The sequence below is a fragment of the Python bivittatus genome, unplaced genomic scaffold, assembly GCF_059951505.1.
Source record: "Python bivittatus isolate LINGU-HERP-01145 unplaced genomic scaffold, Pbiv_v1 ctg000530_np1212, whole genome shotgun sequence".
Classification (NCBI taxonomy): Eukaryota; Metazoa; Chordata; class Lepidosauria; order Squamata; family Pythonidae; genus Python; species Python bivittatus.
Genome location: NW_028277085.1, coordinates 391660 through 406944, shown reverse-complemented (window position 1 = coordinate 406944; position 15285 = coordinate 391660). Strand labels below are relative to the sequence as shown.

General features: G+C 40.6%; 1 protein-coding gene across 7 annotated transcripts in view; it reads right to left on the bottom strand.

Annotated features, from left to right (window-relative positions):
- Positions 1–15285, bottom strand: part of TCF12 (transcription factor 12) — a 94674-nt gene that overhangs the window by 41831 nt on the left and 37558 nt on the right. For 6 of the 7 annotated variants that reach the window (XM_088148216.1, XM_088148217.1, XM_088148218.1 and 3 more), the window contains 3 exons: positions 10132–10196; positions 3707–3842; positions 2369–2421 (listed from right to left, as the gene is read on the bottom strand). The exons of the other annotated variant lie outside the window; for it this stretch is intronic. In XM_088148216.1, coding sequence (XP_088004342.1) covers positions 2369–2421; positions 3707–3842; positions 10132–10196 — 254 coding nt within the window. The remainder of the gene's footprint in view (positions 1–2368; positions 2422–3706; positions 3843–10131; positions 10197–15285) is intronic. 7 annotated transcript variants of the gene reach the window in all.

Genomic DNA, 15285 nt, shown 5'->3' with positions numbered 1-15285 from the left:
AGCTTTGCTGGATGATCCTGGTTCTAGCACTGCATATGTGAAAGGGGAATTCTTTCTAAAAATATACAGCTTGATCACCCCCTCCCCGTTTTTATATGTCAAATTCACTTTGCATTATGCAGAGCTTGCATTTGGAAACAAATATGGCTAGGAATTTTCTCATGCCCATCCCTCATTAGCTCAGTTTGCTTAAGCGAGTCTTTTTTATTCAAAGCACCCCATGTTCTTTCAAACATCAACTCAGCAGAAAAGGAGAACGTAGAGTTTTCCAGCACTGTATTAAACGCATTCTGACAGGTATCTGGGCAAAGGAGCAGAACACTTTGGGACTGTACTCCACTGCTGATGAGATGTTCCAGCAACCAATCCTTCTCTGTTCTGCTCCTTCCCCAATCAGAGATCAGTCCATGGCTCAACCAAGGCATCCCACATTTAGCATTTCATAAAGGAGTAGGGATTATTTCCCCATGGTTACTGAGACTGGATCACGAGGCCCTTCAGCACTGGACTTAATTCTACTTATGCATTAGTTTCACACGTGCCACGGACAGCCTTAGGGTTATTTGTATATGCAGAGATGGCTGTAACTATCCAGTATCCAAAAACAAAGTATAACTTAACACAAGAATTTACTTTAACCTAGGCTAAATCAGGGCTAGTAACTAATGGAGCTTAAATATCTTTTAAACAATGGCAGAAAAAGTCATCTATGTTTATGTACATATGCATGCAATGTTAACAGAATGACTATTTGTTCAGGTGTTAACTATCTAGATTTTTTTCCAAGTTACAACATGGTCCATGTCATTCAAATGTAGTAGTTTAAAAAAATCATAAAATATAGATCAGTGTAGCTTTCTCTTGGGAACAGACAGTTCCTCTACTTAGGGATAATGGTTTTGGCCCTCCTCCGCTCCTGAGTTTATCAGGGAGCCTGTCGTGCCAGATGCTGATTCAGGCAAAAGCTTTCTGGGGGCGTCCAGCATTAAGCTTGGCTTCCAGGTAAATTGCAGCAACTTGCATCTGGGATGGGGAGAGAGGAGGAGGAGGAAGAGCAGCTGAGGAGGGACAAGAGGAGCACAGAGTCTTGTGAGAAGCAGCATATGACTGAGCTGCAGCTCTAGCTTCCGTTCAGAGCAGACACTGGGGAGGCCCTACAGTGGCTTTGCTCCTGCCTGGAGTGGTGGCAGCGGCAGCGGCCGCCCATTCTATTCACCCTGCACAGCTCTGAGTTATGACTCATCCAAGCGCACCTGCGCCATGTGCTAAGTGCTGCTGAATAAAAGCCCAACACCTCCATTTGCACAACAAAGAAGTGTGTTCTTGTGTATTCTGAAAGGGAGGGAGGGGGATGAAGAGCCCTGCTTTTATCTGATGTGCATTATTTTAAATGCAGATTCATTTATAAAACAATTTTCTTACTTTATCGAATGAAACATGGTTAATATTTCAACCCCCCCAAGCGTAAGATTATCACAGTTGGTAATGATTTTTCTACCAAGCTCCTCCAAACCTTTTTCATCAGTCTTTTATTCTCAAAGGATAAAAAATCTGTGCAAGAAGGAACAACAAACTGGTTGCTTGAAAGCCTTTCTGATGCTCAGCTCAAGTTAGAAAAGGCTTAATGAAGGCTTGAAAACCCACTAGGGCTTCACAATAAGCATAAGACTTGGTGATTTATGCATATTAATAACTTGTCCTATTGAAGCAAGCTGAGCTGTACACGTCCTACCAATCGAATCATAATGTCTTCAATACCACTGGGATCGTCAGCAATGTAAATTTCTACAATTCTCTGCTATTAATCTCTGTCCTCCTGTTCAGTAATATAATGACTAATTAAACATGAAAAGACATGTATCAAGAGATAGTTCCTGGCCCACTATTCTCCCCGTACATTACAGGAACTAGCAGGTAAAAGTGAATGGAAGTTCCACAAATCACTGCTACCAGATCTAAAAATCACACACTTAACGGGACAACTAGACCAGGGACCTGTCCCTTACTTTGACTCTGGCTACAGATCTCTGAGTTACCACAGCAAAGCCCTTTGTTCTTAATTTTGAGTTTGTTTCATGTGCATCCTCTCCACTCAGGAGCGTGCTCCCTCTCCCCTCTGGGTATTCACAGGTCTCTCTGGAATCCTCTTTCCCTGCTCAGACCTAAGGCAACACATGCACCCAACCCTTTTTCCTTGTGCATACATGCCACAGGATTGCACTCCGGTTTTATTTTTTAATTCTTCTGCTTACTTGCTCATAAGCTAGCTATCAGCTTGATTCTTTATGACCAAGAAATAAAAGTTAACCATGGCTAGATATATAGCAGACTGTTTTTAATTAAAAGGTTAAAAAGCTCCAGGACTTACAGAAGAAGGCAAACCAGGGGGCACCTTCCTTACTTTTTTTGTCTGCAGAGAATCTGCACAGAAAAAAAAAGCTTCATTAACAGGAAAAAGTAGCAATACCAAAGCAAATTGGTAAAATGACACAACACAGTGCAAAAGGAACTCAGAAATCAGAAGCATACAGTTTAACCTCTACTTGAAGCTGCTGGGTGAGGTCATTCAACAGCATGGGGCGAGGTACCATTAGAACGCTGATGACACCCAGCTTTATATCTCCACCCTGGCCAACCCCTGCAATGCTGTGGAGGCTCTGCCTCGGTGTCTGGAGACGGCGGGAGTCTGGATGTGGAAGAATGGGCTTCAGATCAACCCCAGCAAGACTGAGCAGCTCTGGGTTTTAGGGTCTCCAGGTTCAGGGATCTTCCATTGTTAGCTCTGGACAGGACTGCACTGCCCCAAACAGAATCTGTGCGCAACTTGGGGGCTCTCCTGGATTCACAGCTCCTGTTCAAAGAGCTGTGGCACAGCTTTGTGTTGTATGCCAATTGTGCCTATTCCTAGGCCGAGAGGCTCTGCTCACAGTCACTCATACCTTAGCCACCTCCTGGCTGGACTACTGCAATGCACTTTACATGGGGCATCCCTAAGAGCATCCCAAAGCTGCAGGTGGTGTGAAATGCAGGGCCGCGGGCAGTTATGTGCACTCCTCGTCTGGTGCATATTACATCTCCACTCTTCAAGCTGCACTGGTTGCCAGTGTGCTTCCAAGTTCAATCCAAGATGCTGATAACTACCTATAAAGCCCTTCATAGTAGGGGACCAAATTATTATTTTTTTTTACCCTGAGAAGATGGTGAATTACTTTTTAACATCTAAAATGAATTGCATTTAGCATTTCAGCATCAAACAAAAGACATTCCAAATAGTGTCAAATAGGTTTGTCTTGTGCCATCTCAGTATAAATTATAACAAATTCCTCTTCTTACCAAATAATTCATTAAATAACATTGAATTATTACAGAATTAAATTGAAAATTTAAATCTGATGAGGAAGCAAGCAATGTACCCTATTATCCACACTAGAATAAACTTTACACAGACACACATGATAGGGCTCTCGTGTTGGAACATTTTATGTGAAATTCACATTGACTGGGGGGACAAAGGGAACAAGTTGGAGCCATTATCACCAAGTTCCACTCTCCAGGGGACAGAAGCACAATTTCCTTCTGCAGCCTCTTCCTCTCACTTGCTCCCATTCGAAGTCAATGATCTAGTGAAATGGATTTTGTCTGATAAGTGAGATCGATAATCAGATGCGTTCCCTGGGGAAGAAGTGGCATGGCACAAATGACTCACCAAGGGAAGATGAATCGTGAAGGGGCCTTCGTCGTGGATTTGCAGAGGAAAACGGGTAATACGGTGTTCCTGCTTTTCCTGAGCAGGGCCCAGGGCCCGGGCTTCCAAGGCCAATGTCAGACCGAAGCAGACTTGTCTGCAAACGAAACAAAACAACCAAGAGAACAGAAAGATTCAGCCTCTCTCCTCCTCTCCTGTCCTCCCAGACTAAATCCTGAATGACACACATACAATTTGCTCAACCTCTGCACCAGAGAAAGAATGCAACTACATCCTCTTGCCATTTTCCTCTATTTCCCCAGAAGTTGAGAGCATCCAGGTCTTTTCTCCTGAAAGCTACATATTTTAAGGAAAATACCCTGATCATAAATATTATGTTGGAACTGAACTTTGATGCAATACTGCATTGGGCAACAGTACCAGTGCTGAAGCTTTGTGTCATTTACTGGTTAAGATGCAGGGGTGAAACTATATGTATGTAGCGGTCAAGGTTTCACACAAGGACTGGGAAGATTCAGGTTCAAGCCCACTTTCAGCCATGGAAACTCACTGGTGACTTTGGACTAGCTGTTCTCAGCCCAGCTTGCAGGCTTATTTTCTGGGGATAAAATGAAAGGAAATGAAACTGCCTGCATTCCTAGAGAAATGAAGAAGTATACATCACCACCACCACCATTATCGCCGCCATCACAATGTAGTTTCCATCTGTTTGAGGGGGAAGTTTAAATATAGGAGCAATTCTTAGCACAGGACACAATAACTTTCCGTTATGAGCTACACTCTGCCTATCAATAATACTTGACTATATCTATGTAGTGGTGGGAAGTGGTATCGCCTTCAATGAAAACGTAGCTGTTTGCCAGTCTCATTCACACAAAGAAGCAATCCATATCAAATTACAGAACCCTTTTTGGAAAACAAAGGGTTTGTGCAAAGTACTAGTCCATAAGCTATGTTTTATAAGTCATAATAGCTAAGTTCACAGAAAAACAAACATATTATGGTTTAGTGTGCTTTGAATTAGGCCAGTTTTAGATAACTTTCTAGTTTAGTAGCAGAGCAAGGAAGGATCTGTTAACTGAAAAGGACTTAACTCAAAAAATGTAAGTTTTTTTTCCTAGTCCTGCTGACTCTTGAAAAAAATTAGCCAAGTTTATATGAACTACTACCAAATTAAAATCAATACAGATGTAATTAACTCAACATATTGATTTTACTGCCTTGCAAAAACAACAGAAAAGCAATATTAAGATCTGTTCCATCCAGAGGACATCAGATGGAGACAGTGTACGCTCATCTCAGGAGTAATACTGATAGCAGTCAAGAAGCTTTGTATTATCAGGATACTTGCGCTTGACTAGTTAATTGTCTGGGCTCTCTCTGTGAAGACTGGTTCAATGAAATGATTTGTGTAGACCGACGGAAGTCTTCCAGCAACTGAAGCCCCATTTTCTAAACTTATACCCAAGCCTTTGAAAAAAGTGGTTCCTTTAGCAAGTCAAAAGGAGGTGTTTTGTATGTGCTCCTCTTCCTTCAGAGGATTTGCCCAGCCTAGTTACAATATGTTCCTTACAGGCCCACTTGGTCTCAAGGTTTTGGGGGCCTTCCACCCTCTTCCATGAAGCCAGGGTTGGTAGGGCTTGCTCAGAGGGCTGAGGACTGTCTTGAAAAGTGACAGGCTAAGTCCAGTGTTAAGTTCTACCAGCACTGAGTGCCTCCTGATCTTCTTGTTTCTCTGCTTCACATGTTTTCCAGGGTTCACTTTCCTTTTCTGTCCCTCCTCAGGAGCTTTACCTATCCTGCTCAAGAAATTCTTATCTTCCCCAGTGGTCTCTAGTACAGAAACTCTCTGATAAAACCCTTTTACTTTCTCCAAGGAGGACCCAAACTTGCACTTCCATCAGGTATGGTTTGGGTTCTCTTCAGGGAAGAGGACAAGCACTGTTCAGCCCACGCAGATTACCACAAGCTTCCTTCATGCTCCATGCTGCTTGAAGTCTTCCCTGCACATCTCCCTGACAAACTATCATGCAATCCCTGTTTGCTCTTCTTGTTCATAAGATTATTGATCTTGGGATTTTGTTTGATTTTATAGAAAAAAATGGAAGAGACAGAGGCCCTATCAACCTACTAGCAAAACATTCATTTATTTGTTAAATTTATATGCTGCCCATCTCCCCCAGAGGGTGATTCTGGGTGGCTCACAATTAAAATAAAATATCAAACACAGTTAAAAATATAAATATCCACATTAAATTAGCTAAAAAAATCATAGTATATAAAAAGACCGTTTGCTCTTCCTGTTTGTAAGATCAAAAATAAATGGTAAGATATGAAACACTACATATGTAAAATGTGTAACATGAAAGCTTTAAAAATACAATTATTCACTGATCGTTAACTCCATCAGAACTTTGTCTAAATTACCTAGAATACCTGAATGAGAGAGACAAGCCTTACAGAGAACTCAGTATTTTACTTCTCATCCTGCAAAATGTCTTTTTTAACATAACATGACTTATTTTTAAAAATAAAAAAAAAAGGGAAGCATGGATACCAATGCTGGTTTCTCTGACAAACTGGACAGCCAGTATCTACAATATGTAAAGCCAAACCATGTAAACCAAGAATCACTGAATTATTCTCTGTATTCCTTAATTTTATCAGGGTTAAAAAAACCCTTTCTCTATGGAAGCAACCAACTTATTCATAAATTCACTACAAATAGACCCCCAATAGTGCATACTAATTAAACATCACAAGGAAAAATAGATGCAGAATATTTAATACTAACTTTTATCTACGGAAGGGAATACTTTAATTAGCTAAAATTATTTACATTGTTTATACTGTCAGCTTCTTGTTTTCAAGACATTCAAGAACATTCCTCACTGACCATTTCCTTGTTTGTCCTCAACTACTTCCTAACACCTGCCATCCTCTTGGCTCAGTGATGACTCTCAAGATTAAATTCAAGTCAGCTCCAACCTCAGACTGATCCTCCAGGCAGGAATCTTCTGTAAGACAGCCTGTCATGTCTATCAAGAGACACTGTTTCTGGCTTGAGATAAAAAGTTTTAGCACTGCTGCTCCAAGGGCTTCCTGCCTGATGTGGACACAGGTGAAGGACAACAGCTTCTTGGTTTGGTTTAGAAAATGAAGGCCACAAGATCATTCAATCCCACTTAGTGCCTTCCTTGCTGAATGCAAATTCCTTGCAGTGACGTTAACTACTGTTAGACACCAATAAAGCGACAATGATAAGGCCAAGAAACTGCAACTTGACTCGGAAAGAAGAATTATTACTAATTGGTGGACTGTGCACCCAGCCTGTTTTAAACAGGGTTGCATATGGCCTCCCAAAGGATATTTCAGTTCTAGAGATCCTTCTTCGTTGTATATTGTCTTTAGAGTTCCAAATGACCTCTATAATTTAAAACTCCTTTGATGAGCACCTTGATCAGTTCTAGCAAAATGCTAGGAGCAACTTTACCTGAGAGTTCAGCTACATCCTCTTGCAAAATGTTACATGTGGAACTCTTTTTAAAACAGTATGAAAACTGTACTTCAATCCAAAATAGGACCCTACCATTATTTACTGTATCTGGATGGCTGACCATGTTAACCCCTCGTTTTTCCAGTTGCACTAGCTTCAAGTCCTTTTTGAAACCTGGTTAAAATGCTGGTTTCCATCTTGAAAGTCTTCCAAGGTTTGGGGCTGGACTCCCTGACAATCTTCTCCAAATATCTCTAGCATCTTCACAGACAGTGAAAATGTGAGGGAGCCTTGGAGAAGGGAATGGAGTGACCTAACCTCAGCTGGGGGGGAGGGGGGCCGTAACTCTAGTGGCCTTCCAGTTCTCTTATTAACTTGCCTCTGCAGAGAGGGTCACCTGGCATCACCCTGCAGTCTTTTCACAACTAGGTAAAGGGCTTTGTGTTTACAGTGCCCTTTAACATCTCTCAGTTTGGACCACTCAGTTTTAAGATGTTTTTTATGTTGGGGTTGCTATTAGTGTTTTTTTCTTGCTGCTGTCTTTTTCATTTTACAGTTTCATTCTACTCTGTATTTCATGTTTATTTATGATACATTTCCCAGGTAGGTTAGTCACAGCACGGTATAACAACAACCTAGCCAAAAACAGTTAGTGTTAAACAGGTTTTACAAATGAATTTATAGCATTTCACTAAATCCTAGCTATAAACAAACTGTGATTTATTTGATTTATTTAAGATAGATTTAACAGATTTACCACTTTAAATGTCTCCATATGTAATGTTTTAACTATTTTAAAAGCCAGTGTGGGAGCAAAAGAGGGGATTTTGACACAGAGAGAGATGTTTCCATGGTCAATTCATAATCTCTTAACTATATCTGCAGCAACTTGAAAATGCATGCGCAAGAGGAAATTTAAAAGGTTACAGAAGGAAATGCATATATGAAAAAAATAAAGCATAGTTCTCACACAGCTAGTCCAGGCTGAACACAGAATCAATGCCTGAATTAATAATGTATCAAGTTCTTTTTTTATAAGCCTTATTTTTCAAATATATACAGCTCAACCAGAACATTTTGCTTTGGCAGATATTTTTATCCCACAAAGCAAGTGCCTGAAGAGCTTATTAAAAGATTTGTTTAAAATAGTGAGATAGAAGAGAATATTTTAAGTCAGCTAAAGAAAAATATATAAGCAAGTTAAATACATAATTCACATTATAAATACAAAGCATTTGGGAGCATCCCACTGAACAACTGTTTGTCCCTATCAAGGTTTTTATACTGTCCTTACTTGAATTTTAGCAATTTTTTGGAATAAAGAACATTAGACTAGCAAACCTGTTTGCAAAGGAATTCTTGAGGAGGGTTTTTTTGTCTAAATAAAGCCAGAAAATGTAACCTGATATTCCTTGACAGAGACTTTTAGCACTGATAGAAGTAAAACTCCAGTATACCTGGCTGTTCCATGTCCTTACATTACATTCTTGCCCAATCATAGCTGATCAGATTTTCAGCCTCTCAGACTGAAAAGACATGTCTGAAACTCTAGATTGTTTTGAGGTGGCACAAAAAGAAAACCAACTAAGCTGATGTTACTTCCCATACAAACCAAGTAGTGTTACAAACAAGATGAATTACAGAAAAAAGAGGTCTACCACAGAGAGCATTATCCACTTTCAAGTTTTACAAATGTGAATGGTGGATGTTGTGAATTAAAATCCCATTCATGTTCAATCATTTGTGGACTTCACCCAAAGCTCAATGCATTTCCTTGGGAAGAGTGATTCTCTTAACTATTGTGTGAAAATATATAAGCAACTCAATAGAGGAAACTGGACTAGCATATACAAATTGCAATGGAAGCAGCAACCACAAGACCAAGATCCTTACTCCTAGTGCAGGTAGGAACCAGAAGCCAGACTGCCACCCATGTTCTATCATTTATGCCTTTTTCTGTGTTTCTAATATCAATCAATCTGATGTTCTCTCATTATAAATCCCAACACATTAATAACCTCTACACTGGAAGTAGGGGGTCAACCTAACTTCATGGAATAGAGAGTTTCTTGCACAGAATATAGCAAGCTTCTTGATAGATGAAATTATGCAATCAATGGCAACTAAATAGGGAAAAATGCTGACCTTCGCTGATACCTTTTCATTTTATTTCTTTGAAGTTGGATAAAAATAAGTGTAATAATCTTTGGGTAAAAACATATACCATAATACTTGGGATTTCTGGTTCTTTTGCCTTGAACATCAATTACTATTACTGAGGAAAAGGGGTTGGTCTAGGAATGGGGAGAACCAGATTTTAGTCATTTTCTCTCAGCCCAATCTGCTCCACAAAGTTATATTTGTGAGAAAAAATAGGAGTGCCATGTACACTGCTTTGAGCTTCTGGGGGAAGGATGAGATAGAAATCTAACAAATAATACATGAAATATGTGTGCCCAAACTCTGTTCTGCCACAACTCTAAGAGCCTCGAAATATGAAGATAATTTGTTAATCCTAATTACTACTGTATTGTGAAAATCTAGGAGTCTTTTCATTGGCAGCATTTAAAGCCATATCCTCTGTAGCACTAGAAGGCCATTAAAAGTGAATTCCATTAGCTCAGACATTTTGTCCATGTAAATGTGGCAATGTTCAATCTATGAAACACAGTAATTTTCATAAAGGAGCCACAGCCTTTTGCAGTCATTCCTGAAGTCATTCAAAGTCACTTTGATAATAATAGTTCAAAACTGATTAACTTTGATATTACTGTAAAAGCAATTAAGTGTTTAAATGTTGGCATTAACATAAACTCATTGACAGCAGTTTTACACCGATATTTATAATTGTATTTGTTAACTCTCTCAAGCTGACTAATCAACGCTGGTTGACACTGAAACGGCCATTGTTTTAAATTGCAGCATTTACCTGACAGCCTGAGAGCCCCCCGTCTCGAGCAAACACTGGAAATTGACTCCTCTCAGAGGCCTTTCCTATAAAGCAAACAAACTTAAAAATGAGTGTCCTTTTTAGATATACTGAGAATTTCATAATGAGACATTTTAAAATTTAAATTTAAAAGAGAATATAAAATATAAATAAAAACCAGCACAATGTTTGTGTTAACAAAAGCAGTAAATAATTTGGGGGAAGACAAAAGACTTAAAAATACTTCAACAGTTTGACACACTTGATAGCGTACAATGAAAAACATACTGATATTTCTCAAGAACAAGAATATTTTGCTGTCTGAAGTAAATTCTATTTATCCACTGCTGTTAAGGGGAGAAGACATAGATCAGGCATTCTTAAACTTCATCATACCATCGCTCTCTAAAATAATAAATGAATTTGTGTGGTTCCCCCCAAAGGTACAAACCCAATTATTCTTTTGGGGTTAGGGCTGGTTAAGAAATAAACAGATTGCTTACTTTTAATAATTACACTTTATGCATCAAACAAAACAATAATAGAACCTTGAACTTTATAAAATAAAAAGTTTCTTTGGAACTAAACAATAAAACAGGCAAATTTAAAACAGTACTTTAATGTGGAGAATTAGCTTCCTTAGCGGTGCGTAATTCCTGAAATTTGGGTTTTATTGTTTTGATCAGACCTAAGTCTCTATAAAACAAATCATGGAAACGTTATTTGTTCCGCCCCTATTCTGGACCAACGCTGCTCCTTAGGGCAGGATCTGCAGAAGATGTAGGCTTGGCTGCTGGGCTAGCTCCGGGCGTGTGGCTCTGAGGATGAGTCACCAGAACTCGTGCCAGGCTTTGCTTGAAGAAGCCACCCTCTGGGGCTCCTTCCCACTCTGCCTGGACACGCCAGCTCTCAAGTTCTAATCTGGCTTCACATGCCCCAGCTTTCTCCAAGTCAACAGGTAGACTGCAAGCTTGTCCAGTCTGCCCATCCCACCAGCACAGCAGAATCTCCCAGCAGTGGGAGGGGCCATTATGGGGGCGCTGCTGAAATAAAGGGCCAAAAAGTCACTCTACAGCATCTACTGCACCCCTGCCCTGCACACACCAGCAGGGCTGGTTAAGAGTCCTTGGGCACCAGCCCCATTTCAGAAGGCACGCAGGTCAAGGCCAAGGGATGGAGGGACCTGGAACCCACATCTGCTTGCTTGGGATGACTGTCATGGCCACCAGGCTGGAAATGCCACAGCACTAGCAGCCAGGATGGCCCAGTTCTGGGAAGAGGTGGTGTACTTCCCAGAGGTCTCCCCTGCCTGGGTGGCAATGAGGCAGCTTCCCCCTTGCAGGGAGACCTGCCACCTTCCCCTGAGAGAGGGAGTGAGCCAAGGACACTCTACCAGTGCCACACATGGCAACCCACCCTCCAGACCCTAAGCAGGCACTTAGGTAAGGCTCTGGCTTTTGCCCCCCGGACTGCCCCTCCTGGGGGGTCACCCCCCACCTCAGAAGCTCTGGCCTAAACCCTCCATCCTTTGCAACGCCGAACCAAAATTTCTTGTTAGGGTAGTCAAACCCAACTTCCTTGGCAAAGCAGTAATACTGCAGCAAAACCTCAAATTGAGGAGCTCCCATTTAGTGGATTTTGGATGCAACAAACCTAATTCCTATCTTAACTTCCCCCATAATAGGAGGTTTCACTCGTATTCAAAAGCAAAAAAAGTTACAGTATTCCAATCAAACAATCTGACTTCAACAACTGTCTGAGACCAACCAAGGAAAACAGGACCCAACAGGCACATTTTTTCTGAAGCAGTATTAATCATGCTGTTCATGTTAACTGGTCTCAGCATTTTCTTTCCCATAAATCAGAAGCCCCACATCAACTGATAAACAACTCTTAAATTACACAATATTTCAGGCAGAGTTGAAAATACATGTTTCACAATAGCAAATTACGAATATTGGAAAAAATTACTGTGAGGCAGCAGGAAAACCTGAGATCTGCATCATCCAAATTCTGTGGGAGAACACTGATATATTTAATAGCTTGCCAGACAGCCACGGGCATTCAGCATTTCCACACTGGCCGTGAGCGCACAACACAGCACCGCGTGTCAGAACTAGGGTTTTTTTGTTTGCCTTCGGGTAATACAGACAGGCTAGAAACTACGAGGAAAGGCTAAAAATATTTTTAATGGATTTTTATTTTTTTAAATTTAAACTGGAATTAGAAAAAATGGTGATAAAAATACATTACACTGTGTATTTTAAGAAACAGCTATCACCTGCTTGGGGAGGGGGCAGGGTGGAGTACCCCTTCCTCTCCTACAGCTACAGAGGAAGAAGCAAGGCACGCAAAACTGACCAGCAGAAGACATTCAGAAAGGCTGACGGCTTCCCAAATTATGCCAGCAATTTTCTTACTGCAAGGATCATGGAGATGCTTGTTCAATTAATGAAAAAGTATGATTCAGTATTTTTTTAAAAAGGTAAAGACTCCTTGAAGTCAAACCAAGTTCACTGCCGTCACATGGGACACATCCACAAACTCGTCTTGGCAGCAATACGGAAGTCGTTTGCCACCATCTTTTCCTACCCAAACCCTACCCAGGCCCGACTGCGCTTAGCCTTTTTTAAAGTTCAGCTGAGATCTCTAGATCTGCCACCTACTAAAGAAAATTTCACAGCACAAATGAACATGTAATTAATTGTGTATTCATTACAAATAATGCTCAAGGCCACTAATAATGAAAGATAACACTATAACTTAAACATAAAAGTAAATCAATTTAGGTAAAAGTCAATAGGTTATCTACTGTTGTGTCTGCATAATTACAATTAGCTAGATAGCCATCCTGGCAGCATCTTAGGAAAGCAACTCTGGCAAAGCGAAGATTACTTGGCCGTGAGGCCATCATGACATTCTTTGTAACGGCATTCTGTGCCAAAGGAGAAGCACGCACCAAATCAGTCTTGCTGTGAACGAACACTTAGTGACTGGGCCGGAAAAAGATTTTAATAACAGCAAAGATCAATCAGTGTATTTTATCTTTCGTGAAAAATCAGCCGTTGATGAATATATCTTTTGAGTGCCGTGGCTTCTTCTGTGTAAAGTGCACAAAATTGTGCAAATCCAATTGTGTCTAAAATAAGGCAACAAACTGCTTTATACACTTTAATTTCCACCTATTTCTCTCCAGTATTAAATGCATTTTCTTGCCATTACCCCTTCTGACAGTTAGCACAGCTAGCAATGGTTGATGGTTTGCCTAGACCAGAGCCCAAAGCAAAACTACTGGCGGAACAGCCACGCAGCTTAGCTGATCCCTTGAATTCTGGACAGAACTCTCTTCCCCAGGTCTTCATCAAAGCGCTGCAATGGCATCTACTAGCCCTGAGCTTTGCTTTTTTTGCAGAGCACAGGGTGGATGGAATGGTCTTCTCACCTCTACACAACCAAGGTAAGCTGATTAAAAACCAAAACCCAAGTTCTGCACAGATCTGAGCATTTCATCTAGCTCTAAATTGTCCGAATCTAGGCCATACAAATTCAAAGAATCTCATTTCTAGTTAATGTAGACAAGATGCTGTGCGAACTAAGCTCAGCCACACTAGCAGTAGAGGACCAGATTAGGCAGTCAGGGATTATTAGAGAAATGCCATTCCTTTGTTTTTCGTTCTGCTTCATGCTACTGCGGCTTAAAAGCAACGGCTCCTTCCCAAATGGAAGAATATTTCAAAAAATGTGGTGTGCTGTTTACGCGTTGAAGCTTCTGTTAACAGGTACCCTTCCCTTGGGCAAGATGAGCAAAAAGTCTCTCTTCTCATCGGGCCTATTATCATTTTAATTATGTTTTCCTCCCAGGCGGTCTTCTTCCTGGACTGCGGCAGTTTATAAGCAGTTACTAAGAACACGCAGAATGTTGACTCACAACTAAGGTATAATTATTTTTCACAGCTTAATAAAAATAATTATGGTGGTAAGCATATTGTTACTTCAATAGCCACTTTTTGCTGACCTTTGAGTTGCCTGCTGGTTACTTTTAAATGTGATGATTGTACAAAAGAGGAAAACTAGTGTTTCACTTTGCTTGACAGTTCAGAGGTCCAAATTTCACTTCCTCTTTGTATGCAGACAAGCCAAGCAAATTTGCTACAAATAATTTACAAAAACAACGGAGGGTTGTTGTTTTTTAGATGAAGCATCTAAATCCAAATGCTACAAAATGTATTTAGTCATTAGCCAATTTTGGAGCTACTCCTTAGAAATTTAATAGAAAAGTCCTCCTCCTGAGAATCGTTTTAACTGTTTTCCAGATGCTGTGTGTGTATGTGTGTTCATTTGTACTTGGCATTTACTCAGTGTTCAAATATGCTCATTCATTCATTCATTCATTCATTCATTCATTCATTCATTCATTCATTCATTCATTCAATTTGTATAGCTGCCCACTTGCCGTGTGACTTGGGGCAACGCATCCAATTAAAAATAGCAAAAAATCAACTAAACAAAAATAAAAAATATATCACGTCTGAGGCCACTCACACAGTATTTAAATAAATCTTCTGAAAACAGGTTCAGCGAACCTCCTGGCCCAGAATCCGGGGAAAAAACAGGTGTTTGGGGCCATCAAGACCTTGGGGGCTACGCTGTTCCACAGGACAGACACAGATGGCACATCTGCGAACTGGTACACGTGCCAGTTCGGATGGCTTTAAAAAGAGTCCAGTGGACCCACGGAGGGTATCGATGTAAGCGACAACTCCTCTGATGCCTATTTCCCACCGCCAGAATCAGAGGCAGAAGGCCCTAGATCCAAGGCGCCTGAGAGCGACGGCAAAGATGTTCGGCTGTGAGCTGCCAAGTCTGACCCTCAGGGTGCTGTGCTTGGGGGGCCGCTAGCCTGATCCATCAGGGCTCTTATTATGATCTTATGTTGTGAACTGATTATACTTATAATTTTTGTAAGCAAACAATATTCAATTAAAATAAACTCAAACCACCCAACCCCCCCCTTCTGTAGGGCATGATGGAGTGTCTGCAAATAACACTGCTAAATCATTGTAATGCGATACACAGAACAATACTGACAAAAATGAGTATTTTTCTATTCTCATATTCATGTCTTTGGTAGAGATGTTGCATAACTGCAGAAAT